Source organism: Caloenas nicobarica, chromosome 3 (assembly GCF_036013445.1).
Source record: "Caloenas nicobarica isolate bCalNic1 chromosome 3, bCalNic1.hap1, whole genome shotgun sequence".
NCBI lineage: Eukaryota > Metazoa > Chordata > Aves > Columbiformes > Columbidae > Caloenas > Caloenas nicobarica.
In genome coordinates this window covers 26,718,901-26,733,648 of record NC_088247.1, presented here as the reverse complement: position 1 = coordinate 26,733,648, position 14,748 = coordinate 26,718,901, and the positions used below count along the sequence as shown (strand labels likewise).

Sequence of the window (14,748 nt, the reverse complement as noted above, 5' to 3'; positions counted from 1 at the left end):
CCCAAGTAGTAGAATACTGGAAATGCATCCTTTCCTGATGGTATGGAAGAGGACTGGATGGGGTGATGGTCTCACTATTTAAAAAGGGAAACACTGATTAAAAGGTCTTGGTTGTTATCATTTTATGCTGAAAATGTTTTCTTAAAGAGTATGAATGATTATTTTGTGTGTGTGTGTGGTGTTTTGCGTTTTGGTTTTTTTTTCCCTCAGACAAAATAAACTGGAGGAAGCCCTGTTATTTTCGGGACAATTTACTGATGCTCTCCAAGCTCTCATTGACTGGTTATACAAAATTGAACCTCAGCTGGCAGAGGATCAGCCAGTACATGGAGACATTGATTTAGTGATGAACCTGATTGACAATCACAAGGTAATTCCAAAAATATTATTTTCTAATTACTAGACTGCTCATAAGTGTAGCATTTTAATGGTATCTTTATTTGGCTATTCTGTAATTTTTAGAAACATGGAATAGTGTTATAACACAAACATGTCATCAAAAATGGGAAATGCTTTAAAACCTACATGGAAGAAAACAACTGTTAGTGACTCATTGACACCACCTAGCTTTGAGATATTCCATTTAATGCTGCTATCCTGTGTTTTTATGAATATCATGTCAAAAATCACAAGTGTGCATTTATGAATATGTGTATATGGGCAAGAGGTGGGAAAAATTATTTTACTGGAAATCCTTGGGGGAGACAGGGCTTTTTATTTAGTACGTCTGCTAACCAAACGTTCAGTGCACTTGTCATGACTACAGCAGCCTTTCAAACCTGCAGGGCTGCCGTATATTCATGGAGAAAAGTAGGTGCAATGCTAAAATTACACGACTAGGCTATGGCCCAGGAAGCCTGCATTGGCAAGGTGCAGTATTTTGTTACTGAAGTTTTTTTTGAGATGGGAGCAAGTAGGAGATGTAGGACTGTGCCTCTGAATCCCATTTTGCAGTTCAGTATGTCAGAAGAAACAGCCGTTGAAGTTGCTGGTATTGCAAAGGCTACACACAGTCAGAGCTCTGGAGCCTGGGAGGATTACGAGGTGATGATCCCTCGGTTTGTCTACCAGTGACTTCCAGTATCTAAAGACTGTTTAGTGAGGAGGAGGTTTTCTCCCTCATGAAAAGAAATATTTGGAAACATGGGTTGTCTATAAAAATTAGCCTGAAGTATGATGGAATTGCTTCTGAAATCCCATTGCACATCACAAGTTAAGTCATAGTGGCAGAGAATACTGTAGTTGTCATATCTGCTTTTAAGAACTTCCTTTATGCAACTGGAGCTTGAGCAAAGCATTTGGCACACTGGAGGGAAGGGATGCCATCCAGAGGGACCTTGACAGGCTGGAGAGATGGGCCTGGGCAAACATCATGTGGTTCAACAAGGTCAAGTGCAAGATCCTGCACATGGGTTGGAGCAATCCCAAGCACAAATACAGACTGAGTGGAGAATGGATTGAGAGCAGCTCTGAGAAGGACTTGGGGGTGTTGGCTGATGAGAAATTCTACATGACCCAGTAATGTGCGCTTGCATCCCAGAAAGCCAACTGTGTCCTGGGCTGCATCAAAAGAAGTGTGATGCACCCCCTCTACTCCACTCTGGTGAGACCCCACCTGGAGTGCTGTGTTCAGCTCTGTGGCCTCCAACATAAGAAGGACATGGACCTGTTGGAGTGAATCCAGGGGAGGGATACGAAGGTGATCAGAGGGCTGGAACACCTCTCCTATGGAGACAGGCTGAGAGTTGGGATTTTTCAGCTTGGAGAAGAGAAGGCTCTGGGGACACCTTATAGCAGCCTTCTAGTACCTAAAGGGGACCTACAAGAAAGCTGGAGAGGGACTTTTTACAAGGGCATGTAGTGATAGGACAAGGGTAATAGCATTTAACTGAAAGAGGGTACATTTAGAGTAGATGTAAGGAAGAAATTCTTCCCCATGAGGGTGGTGAGGCCCTGGAACAAGCTGGCCAGGGAAGCTGCAGGTGCCCCATTCCTGGAAGTGTCCAAGGCCAGGTTGGATGGGGCTTTGAGCAACCTGGTCTAGTGGAAGGTGTCCCTGCCCATGGCAGGGCGTTGGGACTAGATGATTTCTAAGGTCCCTTCCAACCCAAACCATTCTGTGATTGTTGTTCCATCTGCAAATATGAACATACTCTCACATAAATATATGAATATGTGGCAAGATCTACAGCCTTATGTTCAGAGCCCCAGATGGGGTTTTAGTTCCATTTTTATGATTTTGAATCTTATCCTTGATTGTTAGCATTTTATCTGATCTTTTCCTGCTGTGGCAATCTTGCACGTTAATCCAATCTGTCAGATCAATTGCTTTGATAAAGAGTGTAAAGCCAGCGTGGTAAGGAGGCTGGATTTCCCATACATTGCATCAGGATGGCTTCTTAGGATCTGCCTGACGTTTTCTGCCATATTCCAGTTTTATTAGGATAGGATAGAGTGTAAATATATGGAATCTAATGACCACAACTTATGTCTTTTGAGTCACTTTGATGAAGTTATTCTTGGTTGAACTAAATCCATATTTCAATTTCTTCTTATAACCAGTAGTTTTTTGTCTCTCTTTACATAATTATTCCTTAATGAATTAAACATATCAAATGTATTTGGTGGTGCCTAGGTTTTCCAGAAGGAGCTGGGAAAAAGAACGAGCAGCGTCCAGGCTCTGAAGCGCTCTGCCAGAGAGCTGATAGAAGGCAGTCGTGATGACTCTTCGTGGGTCAAGGTCCAAATGCAGGAGCTAAGCACTCGCTGGGAGACAGTTTGTGCCCTGTCAGTATCCAAGCAAACACGACTGGAACAGGCTCTTCGACAGGTAGAGGAGTACTTACGGTGCTACATGTACTTTATGAGAAGCAGAGAAAATATCTGCAGTCTATTTGCCAAAAAATTCTTTTCATTTTCACTTCGTGTCATTTAATTTTGTTTGAAAATACTCATTCTAGTGCTCATGCTTCGCTTACCTTGTCTCCATCCCTTTGCCACAGGACATAAATAATGACTTAGCATTTATTATTGCTGTTATTATTAGTCTATACCACAAATGCAAAGCAAATGTTTCGAAGACCTTACCATCTAAGGAAATCACTGATGTTACAGTCAAGCATGAAGGGTGATTAAAAACTATGCCCCCTTCACAGGAAGCTGGAGATTGCAATCACATTTATGCCCTTCATGCCTTATTGGAAAGAAGTAAATTTGTGTAATGGAAACTTTTACATTGGCACAATGGCAGTGCACAGTGAAGTACGTAGCAGAAAAAATGGAGTTGTGCTGAGTGCACTCAGGACATAGAACAGTGTATGTATCTCAGTATTGGCTGGTACCAATCCCAGACAAACAAGCCCATCTGTATTGTTTCCAAACCTGAGATAATATAGACGTACAGCTCTGTAAAGACTCTGTAGACTATCTGGAGTTTATGCTAGGATGCAATAGCAATGTATCCGCTGCATACAATATTCCTGCCCTGCTTTTCCCAGGGTACTGTGTTTGTCCAGCGCTCTGGTCTCTGAGCAGGCACAATCCTGAGCTACCTCAGATACTAATTGCGTGTGAATATGGCTGTGACCAAAGGTGGAACTTTCTTGTTTTCTCCAGACATAAAAGGGTCAGTCACCAGCAGGCTGTCAATTAATTTTGCTTAACCAGTGATTTAGACTATGCAGAAAATATAATTCTCATCTCTCCAGCTGGTCCATGAAAGCACCTCCCGTGTAATTTGTCAGCGTAAAGGCATGACATTCTCAACTGAGCTGCAAATACACTATAAATCAGATGGCTAAAAGCATGAACAGGCTTTTAGGCTTCGTATAATTTTTTGGGAAGCATGAGATATTTTTACGGTTATGAAAATGTAGTACTGTATATCATTGACTTTTTAATGGAAAGTTAATGTGCCAGTACTGCAGCGTGATTAATGACTCCAAATGTGGGCTCAGTCTCCTTGTGTGAGCTGCAGTGTGTCTGTCAGATCCTCTCATGAGTGACCATGATTTCTTGTATTTTAACAGGCAGAAGAATTCCACTCTGTTGTCCATGTCCTTTTGGAGTGGCTGGCAGAGGCAGAGCAGGCTCTTCGTTTCCACGGGGTCCTTCCAGATGATGAGGAGGCCTTGCGTACACTGATAGACCAGCACAGGGTAAGCAAGAAAATGAAGAGGGTCCTCTTCGTTCTAATAGGTCTGTTGGAGGGTAGAATGAAGGAAAGGAGGCAAAGTCTATCCCATATAGTCATATCCAGCATCCAGTCCTTGATTTTGCAACTGTTTCTATAGGGAAGCTAGAAATTTAACGGAGTTGACAGTTTGGTGTGCATACTGGTGCTGGGCTATTGTTTGAGTCATCTGGGCTTACTAAGAAAATAATGGGCTTTTAGAAAGTTGCTGTAAACATTTAGAGACAGATAAAAACCCCTCTGTGGAATATACACTTTCTGACAATTACAACACAGACCGCTATGGTAGCAAAAGTATTTCTGTCTTCTTAGCACCATTGAGCAAACCAGCATATACTTTTCTTTCAAGGTCATTTGTAAATGTCAGCAGAATGATGTTATCATCCATTAACCTTCTGTCATGGTGAAACAGCATGCTGTCACGCTTCACATGCATTAGGTACTGAAATGTTGCAGTGCCATAGGTACTGCAGATACTGGATTATAAGCCATCAAACTAACTTTGCAGTAATGAAATGAGAAAATGGCTAAGTAAGGAACATAGCCGTCACATTTTCATTCTCCAAACAGGAGGCTACATACAGGCACATTTAAGTCCATGCAAAACTCTTCTTATAAATGCAGTAGTAACAGTACCAAGAATGTAGTGTAAAAATGAAATTGCCCGCAATATCACAGAATAAATTATAAGAGTAGTGGATTTGTTCATCATTGCTCTGAAGAAAGTTATAACAAAACTTATGAAATGGAGAGTGGAAAAGAATCCTGTTTAAATTGAGTTTGGGAATATTATTACACAGAGGAGTGTGTGCGGAGTATGGCTATCTAATGATTCCTAACTATGGAGTTTTTAAGGTACTTAGACGGCAGTGTTTTGATGACATTTTCAGATTTAATTTAGGGCTCTGGAAACTGGGTGCTGTTCTTTAGTGGCCAAGTGTATGTATGCATCAACGTGTGCTTACTGATGCTGGCAGTAGCAACCTACTGTCTCCGATGCAAAGAAATTTGTCCTTTAGCTGGCTTTCCTCCATGTGTGCTTCATCAGTTCCCTTTTTTTTTTTTTTTGGTCTTCTGAATACAGGGGAAAGAAGTGTCTGAATGAAATCTTAGGTCCACTGAAATCATTAGAAAAAAAATCTTAAATATCTCCCTCTGTAATGTAGATAGAATAACAAAATATTTCTTTAGTAAAGCTCAAAATTGTGCTGCCAAAGCTGAAGCATAACTTGGAAGCTCAAACCAAAGCAAAGTTTGTCTCTGAGAAACCTTGTCCAGCTGGGGAGAAGAATCACTAGCACAACACAATCAACCTCAGTGTTAGATGTGGCCATACTGTACTTAAAATTTTTTTAGTAGAATTTAGAAGATGTTCTCCCAACTGCATTTTCTTCTTAAAGGGCAAATAATAGAATAACAGAAATTGTTCCACTAAGAAAGATTGTGGCACTGCTTCTTTACCACTCGATAAGCACATACAGCAAAACCTTCCATGAATGAGTGGTCTCTCCTCTTAAGCTTATAATATTAGCTTTCAAGAAAAAAAAAAAAAGGGAAAATGTAGTATGTGATATTAATTTTAAACACCGTGTCTGTATTATATTGCTGCAACGTTAATATCAGAAATGTATGACTGCCATTATTTACATAAATATAAAACATATCTTCCTTTTATCACTGTCGTTCTTGTAAAATAGTCTTAATGCATTTGTATCCAGCTACACATAGAAAGGTTTCTTCAGGACGATATTTTATCCAAACGGTCCATCTTTATCCCCATTACTGATTTTCTTTTCTCAAATACTGCACATGATATAATGAATTGTACTGTCTCAGGCAGAGACATTTCTGTCACTCGCCATCCTCTCTAGGGAGCTAGAAGTGCAGTGGGTTAATGCACTGCATTAGTTAATGAGAAACATCCCATCTCCTCTCTTGTGAATGTGTCCATGTCACTGGACTGCCACACAGTTCAATACAATTAACATCCTTTACTGAGGGAAAGCTTTATACACTATGTGGTATATCGTAGATTTAGGTTTTGAGATATTCTAGTACAGTTGTGCAGGGAAAACAATGTTGTCGTTCCTTGTTTTCCTCCTGGCCCTGGCTTATTTTGGTAATCTCTCACTACAACCCACTTCCACTTTTCCAAAACCATTTTGAACTGAAATATTGTAAGAACTCTAGAGTCTTTATGAGAGGACTGCTATTGTGATTGGGTCTTAAAGTATGACATTAATTTAAGCTTAAGACAAAATCAGTTAGTAATGAGTCTCTTTAAATATGCAGCCTACCTATTCAAGGCTTTTAGAGCATGGTAAAAGAGGCTTTTTTTTTTTTTTACACTTTTGTTTCCTAATAGCTCCATATTTAATTTGTAAAGGCACAGGATAATGTCATTATGAATTGTCGTAGAATCTGTTTCTACAATGTTTAGGTGATTTTGAATTTTATAAGACCTGACTTGGCTAATCTTTAATTTCTGGGATCCAAAATAGTCCATTGTGGATGGAGAGAGGAAGAGCTAAACTTCCAGCGATGTGGTTCCATTTCATAGCCCAATTAAAGATAGTAAAATATAACAAACAATTCCACTAGGCACTGAGAGATGTTGGGAGTTCAGTTAAGGGTGCTCACAGAGGCACACAGACTTACACAATATTTAGACATAACTAAAATAGGCAGAATAGTAAAACCGTAGTGGTAGTAGTAATAAAAATAATAATATATGGAAACTGTAGAAAGAATGTGAAAAGTCCTGTGGGTTTTTTTGTTGTTGTCCATCTATGGTGTTCCCTCACAGCCCTCCAGTTCTGCTCTTGCCTCCCTTTTCTGTGCTGGGCTTCCAGGAACATCAGTGGCCATGAGCTTGGATGTCTAAAGCTGTAAACATTCTTTTGCTTTTACAAGACTTCTCCCACATGGCAGTGCCTCTGAAAACAGCTGTTTAATTAGCAGTCTCTGTCCCTGTTCTTGCTGTGTTTCTCCCCCTCAGCTGCTGAGTTTTCACATTTGTGTTAGTTTAGTATAGCTGCTCCTGAAGTCCTCTGTCATCTTGTCTGAGCATGTAATTATAGTTGGACATTTCCAGCCTCTGCTAGGAGCTTGATAGTTTATTATGAAGAATTACTGTAACAGACAGACAAAATAAGTCATCTGAAATGTTGCCAGTGATTATCACATAGATGATTTACAGCACTTCTAAAATGCTCTGATTTTCCTTCTTTTTTTAATAAGTGCATGTACCTTTCAAGTATTTACCATATGGTGGGCTTTAAGGAGTGGCAAGCTGCGGTGAAGATTTTAGGGCTTCACTTAGTACTTTATGTGGAACTGGATTTTTAACATTTCTCAGACAAACTTGCCTCTTGCAAGTTGAACCTGTTTGAGCAATCAAGAGGCTTGTTGACCTTCCAGGTTATGCACTCAGATTTCCCTTGCAAATTTTGTCAACATGTAATTGAAATTATTACCTCTGGTTTAGGAATTTATGAAGAAACTGGAAGAGAAAAAGGCTGAACTGAATAAAGCAACAGGTATGGGAGAAGCTATCCTAGCTATCTGCCACCCAGACTCCATCACCACCATTAAGCACTGGATAACAATCATCAGAGCCAGGTTTGAAGAGGTCAGTATATATGTCAAGCCATCTTCATTGCTACAGTCCATCTTTGATTGGAACAGAGCTGACAACTCCCATGGTACTTACACTGGGAGGAAATGATCCAGCTGTTGAGAGCTAAACATTTAAAATACCCGCAGTGATGGATGTGAATACCATGCTTCCCTAGGTTTTATTTTAAAACTTTCAGGGCTTTAAGAACTAAAGCAGATGGTCAAGCTTCTTTGTATGTATTAGAGGAAATACTGACTGACACTTCCCATGTGAAGAAAGCCAATAATTTATAGGGAGAAGTTTAAAAGTTACAAAGGAAACAAAATACAGAGCAAACTTGAAGCATTTTCTAATTGCATTAAGGAGGATTTGAGTCTAATATGTTCTTAATCTAGAAGATTTCCAAATGATTTAATTGGCTACAAGTAGGTCTCAGAGGGTATACTACCCTCTCAACTGCTAAGGTGGTATTTTCTGTGTATATTAAGTTTAAAGAAAAACAAAATACTGGTGTTAGCAAAGTATGGCTTCAGAAGTGCCCCGGGGGAAGACGGACACCAAATCCTGCATGATTCACTAACTTAAATATATTGTTTGATGAAGTTCTTAATGTGTTGCCTGAATATGCTGTTTACTGCATTTAACAGCACCTAATCTGGCATATCTGTGGAAAAAATATGTGTTGAACTGGGAATTCTAGTTACCCCAGCACCTTTAGTGATCAGCCACTACATCTAGCACCTTTGATAATAAACATCAATAGGTCTGGGAGGAAGCTCTGGGTTTACAGTGAGCAGGGCACCTTTAATTGCATTTTAAAGAAGTTCAGCTGTGCACGTACTCATGCATCGGTTCTTTTATCAAGGTCTTAGCATGGGCTAAACAACATCAACAGAGATTGGCAGGAGCTCTGGCTGGACTTATTGCTAACCAGGAATTGCTGGAAGCCTTGCTGTCCTGGTTGCAGTGGGCAGAGACTACGCTTACTGAAAAAGATAAAGAGATTATCCCCCAGGAGATTGAGGAAGTTAAAGCACTTATAGCTGAACATCAGGTAAGGCATGTTAAGTGACATGTGCCCTACACATTCCACGAATGGTGCTTACCACTCAGTGAGGCTTTGTAATCAAGCGTTAATCTCCTTACCTTTCTCTCTTAATAATCGAATCCTTTATCAGAACCTCAGTTGTGTCTTTTGTATGTGCACAATGTGCTTGTAGTTTATTCAACACAGAGGTAGAAAAACCAAAGAAAAATTCAGTACTGCATTGTGCTAAAAGAAAAACTACAACTCCCCATAGGAACAGGGTAATAATAACACACATGAAATACACGATAGTGCTGCTGCCTTAGAACTAGTATTGCAGTCTGGTTTTACTGATTGGATTTCAAAAATATGTTTATAAAGTGCCAGAAGGAGCTGCTGGTGCATTGAGTGCTCACAGGCTTACCCCATGTTACACACCAGAGCTGTCTCACTTCTGTGAGCTGCAGTCTGGACAGCAAGGGACACCTGAGTACTCGGAGTCAAAATTCTGTTGTACATCACCTCACCAAACACAGTTAATAAAGGAGTTTGACAGCCTGGTTTTTAGATTTAAACTTCCTCTATCAGCCAGGCCACAGTGGTCTTAAAAGCTTATACTGCTGACATTTCTTACTTATAAAACCTTTATCTGTGTCTTTTTTTGTGAGGCTGGCATTATAAGAGTCTTCTTGTGCCATTCTCCTAACTTTGGTGTTTCACTGTTGTGTTTTTCATTCTTGTGGTCACTTTTGTGTATGGCTAATTAAAACCACCTCTATCTGATTGCAGACGTTCATGGAGGAAATGACCAGAAAACAACCTGATGTGGATAAAGTTACCAAGACCTATAAAAGAAAGGCACTTGAACCGTCTCCAGTACAATCTCATATTCCTGTCCTTGATAAGGGGAGAGCAGGAAGTGAGTAATGAAGTGTTTGGGGGCAGGTCACACACACCATTGCACTGTCTATGAAGATAATGGATTGCTAATAGGTTTGATTAGTGAAACAGAGTGAAAATCTCTTGGGTGATTTTTTAAATTATCTCTCATTTTTCTTTGTGAGGAAATTTCTCAGAGCAGACTTGTGTTTTTACATTTTGTCCTATACTTCTTGAATGCCTCTTTTTAAACCTTTCATATGCTATTAAGCTTCCAAGAGTGTTCACATGCTAAGTCTTTGCAAATGTACTGTTATCTGAAAGTGCAAACAACTTTTTACATAAAGGAGTAGAGACAAAATTTTGGTCTTATTGTCTATGAAATTATATGGATTCAATTAGAAAGTGTGTTCAGCGAAGCTGAACAGGAAGTGAATCATCAAGTGAGGAAATTGCTTTTGTATTTTTAGATATACTTACCCATTGTATTTTATACTTACCCATACATGGAACCTGCTTCTTAAATCAGGTTGTTTACTTTGCAACTCTCTGAGAGATTTGCAAAGATTTTATTTAACCTGTGTAGCTTCACTAGTGCAGCCACTATGAGCTGCTTCTGGCTAAACAAAAGATACTTTAACCACCATGTAGTCGTTGCCCAGTAATTGGGGAAAAAAAAAAAAAATCCCATTAGATGGAATCATATCAGGGTATTGGCTCATTATGGGGGACAGGAAGGAGTAGTTTAGGAAGTACCCTTCATGTCAGTGTTTGTTTTGTTTCAACTGAGTGAGACTTACACGTTTTATCATACTTTAACAGGAAAGCGTTCCCCAACACCAGGCATTTATCCATCAGCAGCCCAGGCACAAATCGAAACCAAGAATCCCCGGGTAAACCTTTTAGTCAGCAAATGGCAGCAGGTCTGGCTTCTGGCCTTGGAAAGAAGAAGAAAACTTAATGATGCTTTGGACAGACTTGAAGAGGTCAGAAAAAGACTGTACAGAATATACCTACTTTCTGTGTAGTTCACCCTGGATTAAATTCTCAATACCATAAATACTATAAACAACTTCCGTATTTGTTGTATGATATTGGATGATACAGGTAACTGAAAACTGTGATACACGTGCTTTAATGTGCTTTAGAAGTTGTCATTCTCATTTCAAATGTGAGGAGAGTTAAGATGTTTAAAATGTTTATATAGGTCCTCGAAGAACCAGTTATTCAAAAGAACGCAGGTGGTATCTCTCTCATTGATTGTCTAGATTGCTCGATTGATTTCAACTGAAAATAGTTCTTTCTCTTTTTTAATTAAGCTGAGAGAATTTGCCAACTTTGATTTTGATGTTTGGAGGAAAAAATACATGCGATGGATGAACCATAAGAAGTCTCGTGTGATGGACTTCTTTAGGAGGATTGATAAAGATCAGGATGGAAAAATAACAAGGCAGGAATTCATCGATGGAATTCTTTCTTCAAGTAAGTTTTAAAATTAACTTAATGTTGAATTTGGAACGAACATCTCATGAAGTCTTATTGTCTATATAGTGTACACTATGCGGTTTACTGTGTTAGAAGGTCACAGATTTCCCTTTTGAAGTTCTGAATTATGATCAATTTAAACTATAATTTTACTTGAAAGTATTTCTAGATCCTAGAAACTCTTTCTAGTTATTTTACATTATGAATCAGATTACGAATTTCACATTTATGTTATTGGCTAATTAACAGTTTACTGACTTACTGGACTTGGATTGTCATTCTTACAGTACACTAGCCACTTCAACAATTACTTTTCATTGATTAGTCAGAATAGTAAAACATACCTTATAAAACCTATAGATAATTTCCAAAATAATTTCATAAGATCATATGATTTTTATTAAAGAACTTACATGGAATAGTTTCAGTTATAGTAGGAAAACATGTAATTTCTGAAACCAGTGTTTCCATGAACTGTGACCAGGTTCATATACCTGTATAATGAGGATCAAAATGTCAAGCAATCAGACTAGGAAGGGACTTATCCCAGCTTTCCTGGTGGATTGATATTCCTTCAGTATGCCCAGTTGGTGGTAACGTTAAGCCTTGCACATCATGTCTGTGTGTGATCACATTTCCCTTTAGCAACTGACTCGTAACAGATAAGAGCCTACTACTTAAAATAATCCTTTATCTTCAGGTCATGGAGACTTCGAGCAGAGAGGATTTAGAATTGGGCTGCTTTTAGCATCTCAGGTTAAAGTTATTCAATAGAAGAATATTGTAGTCTATGTATTTCCCCCCTGCTTTCCGAAATGCAATAAAATAGTAACTATATGTGCACATCACTGTTTTGCATGAACTGACAGAAATTAATGAAAAAAACACCTGATACAACCAAGAGGTTAAGCATCTTATTTAACTTGGTATCAACTTGTTATAACTATTAAATACTTACAATATAATCCCTGTTCACCGTCTTGAAGATTTCTTTGACCATTTCGTCAGGAATCTCTGTGTGGGTTAATATTCTGCTGCTGTGAATTTGATCTAAAAGAAGAATTTCACAAAACATCATATGTGTTTCGGCAGTGGGAAGGCCTTGCATTCGAAATTTCATTAGCAGTGAAATTCTCACTTGACCTTTCCTCAATAACAATTTATCTTTTTAATCTGTGGTATTTTATGCACTTTGAAGGTCAAAATGTTAAAAAAATACATATATCTTACAATTTAATCTGTGTCTTCTTTGCTTCTGTGTCTCTCTTCAAGACAGACCATGCTATTCATTTTAATGCAATATCTTGGTAACACTGGAGATCCAGATTATTTTTTCAGAAAGATTCCTTCATGCTTTTGAATGTCTTTGTTTTTTTGATAAACATTTTCTGTCACATACTGCCTAAAAACCTTTTAATATTTGCGATAAGGCGTTTCGTTGTTGTGGTATTGAAAAGCTAAAAAACCTAGCTTCTGTTGTTGTCTTTGTCCTGCAGAATTCCCAACAAGTCGACTTGAAATGAGTGCTGTAGCAGACATTTTTGATAGAGATGGTGATGGATATATTGACTATTACGAATTTGTAGCAGCTCTCCATCCAAACAAGGATGCATACAAGCCTCTCACAGACGCTGACAAAATTGAAGATGAGGTACATTATCTGCTTTCTTACATTGCACTCCATTCTACTGCGGTCATGTTCTCTAATAATTAATTTTATTTTCACTTCTATATAATTTGAGGTTTACTAGTTACACAAATCTTTAGGATTGTGGTATTAGCAGTAAAGTAATTATCCAGTTTTGATTTTTTGCAGGTTACAAGGCAGGTAGCTAAATGTAAATGTGCAAAACGGTTTCAAGTGGAACAGATTGGGGATAACAAGTACAGGGTAAGTCTTCTAAAGACCATTTTAATTCTTGCAGCCTGAAGATTCTTCATATGACATGGTTTATGCAAGGAATTAGGGTCTATTAATTAACAGAAATTTTGTATTATATTGTTATATTTTCTTAAGCTTATCTAAATGTTGTGGTTTTTCTTTTGTTAGAACATATAGGCTAAAAATATGGGAAAATGCTGCTGCTTGTATTTATTTTCGCTGAAACTGCAGAAACTGTTTTCACTGTGAGAATTTTTAAAAGCTTACTGCATGCATACATGCATACATACACACATGCATACATACATACAACAGCTCCTTAAAAAACTTTTTTTTTTTTTTCCTGGATACCCAAAGTGTTTAAACTGTAGCTGATTTTCTATTAGCTTCATAAAAACAGGGGCTGGTATTGTGTTGTACTTCAAAAATCTGTTACCAAAGCGTATTCAATCACTTTTATCCTCCCTTGTCATTTTATTGGAGCGCACTGTTCCTTCTGAAGAAGTATAAGAAATGCATTAAATATCTAAGAACAATTTTAGATCACAGAAAAATAAATATCCCATTGTAGAGAAAGATCTGCTACCCCTAGATTAAATAACTGGAACAACTTCAGGTGAAGTATACAAGATTTGGCTAAGAGAGATTGCTAAATACTTGTAGATTATTTTAAAAGACCACAGAAACAGCAATGGGAAGGAAATGAAGGCCTTGAATATTTTCCAATATTCAGTCTCCGGATGGCTAGCTACCTGCTCGTCTCTGAAGTAGATACTTTATTTAGAATGTCTAATGTGTTAGTTTGCATGTGTTCTAGAGTCATGTAGAGAATTTCCTGTAAACTAATCGTGTCTTTCTTCCATTTTTCATTTCTTATCAGTTCTTCCTGGGAAATCAGGTATAAACCAGTGGAATGTGTTATGAAGCTTTCTTTTACTTTTTTTTTTCTCTTTTTTTTTTCTTTTTTTTTTTTTTCCTAATGCATAGTGATTTAAGCTTGCAGTGGTCAGTCTTCTTGCCATCCTTACATCTTCAGCTAATTCATTGCTGGTCAGCTGTGGTATTTCTTTAAATGCTATGGAGCATTCCTTGTTTCAGGATCCCTCTTCTTCAATCCCTCACCTGCTTTCTTTGGCCATTTTCCTCATTAAGGAGATTACTTTTAAAGGAACCAGATAATGGTCAGCAGCAATTCCCATAGAAAAAAATCTTGAGCATTTAAACTGCAATTCTAGAATTACTGTTATTTGATCAGTTTTCAGTTTAATACTGGAATGTTTTAAAATTCTGTGGTTTATTTCTTAGACTATCAGATTAAAGGCTAATCACTGTAAGCACAGATCAGTTATTTATTCCGGATTAGGTGAAAAATACTTTCATTAAAAAAATCCTTGTGCAATCAAGCAGACTGATTAAGAACCTAGCTGACTGTTGGTATTTTATATACTAACTCAGTGAATCATTAAGTAACGTATTTTAGAAACAGGCAAATTAAACTTGCTGTTCCAGTTCAGACTATTCCCTCTCCCAGAGTGTTTTCAAAGAGCCCTGGCAGGTCTATAACGTGTTGGAGCTGTGTTTAAGAACAGTTTGTGTCAGTCGTGTCACCAGCGCGTCACGCTGAGGTGTCACTGTGCGGCGGGACAGGGGGATATGCTCACCAG

The 14,748-nt window shown here is 38.3% G+C and overlaps 1 protein-coding gene across 23 annotated transcripts in view; it reads left to right on the top strand.

Annotated features, from left to right (window-relative positions):
- Positions 1-14,748, top strand: part of DST (dystonin) — a 307,703-nt gene that overhangs the window by 281,279 nt on the left and 11,676 nt on the right. For 19 of the 23 annotated variants that reach the window (XM_065632833.1, XM_065632843.1, XM_065632821.1 and 16 more), the window contains 11 exons: positions 211-370; positions 2,636-2,830; positions 4,029-4,157; positions 7,680-7,823; positions 8,677-8,865; positions 9,628-9,757; positions 10,540-10,703; positions 11,037-11,199; positions 12,699-12,853; positions 13,019-13,093; positions 13,965-13,982. In XM_065632833.1, the coding sequence (XP_065488905.1) occupies positions 211-370; positions 2,636-2,830; positions 4,029-4,157; positions 7,680-7,823; positions 8,677-8,865; positions 9,628-9,757; positions 10,540-10,703; positions 11,037-11,199; positions 12,699-12,853; positions 13,019-13,093; positions 13,965-13,982 (1,522 nt within the window). The remainder of the gene's footprint in view (positions 1-210; positions 371-2,635; positions 2,831-4,028; positions 4,158-7,679; positions 7,824-8,676; positions 8,866-9,627; positions 9,758-10,539; positions 10,704-11,036; positions 11,200-12,698; positions 12,854-13,018; positions 13,094-13,964; positions 13,983-14,748) is intronic. The other 4 variants (XM_065632844.1, XM_065632823.1, XM_065632820.1 and 1 more) reach the window with 1 other exon arrangement.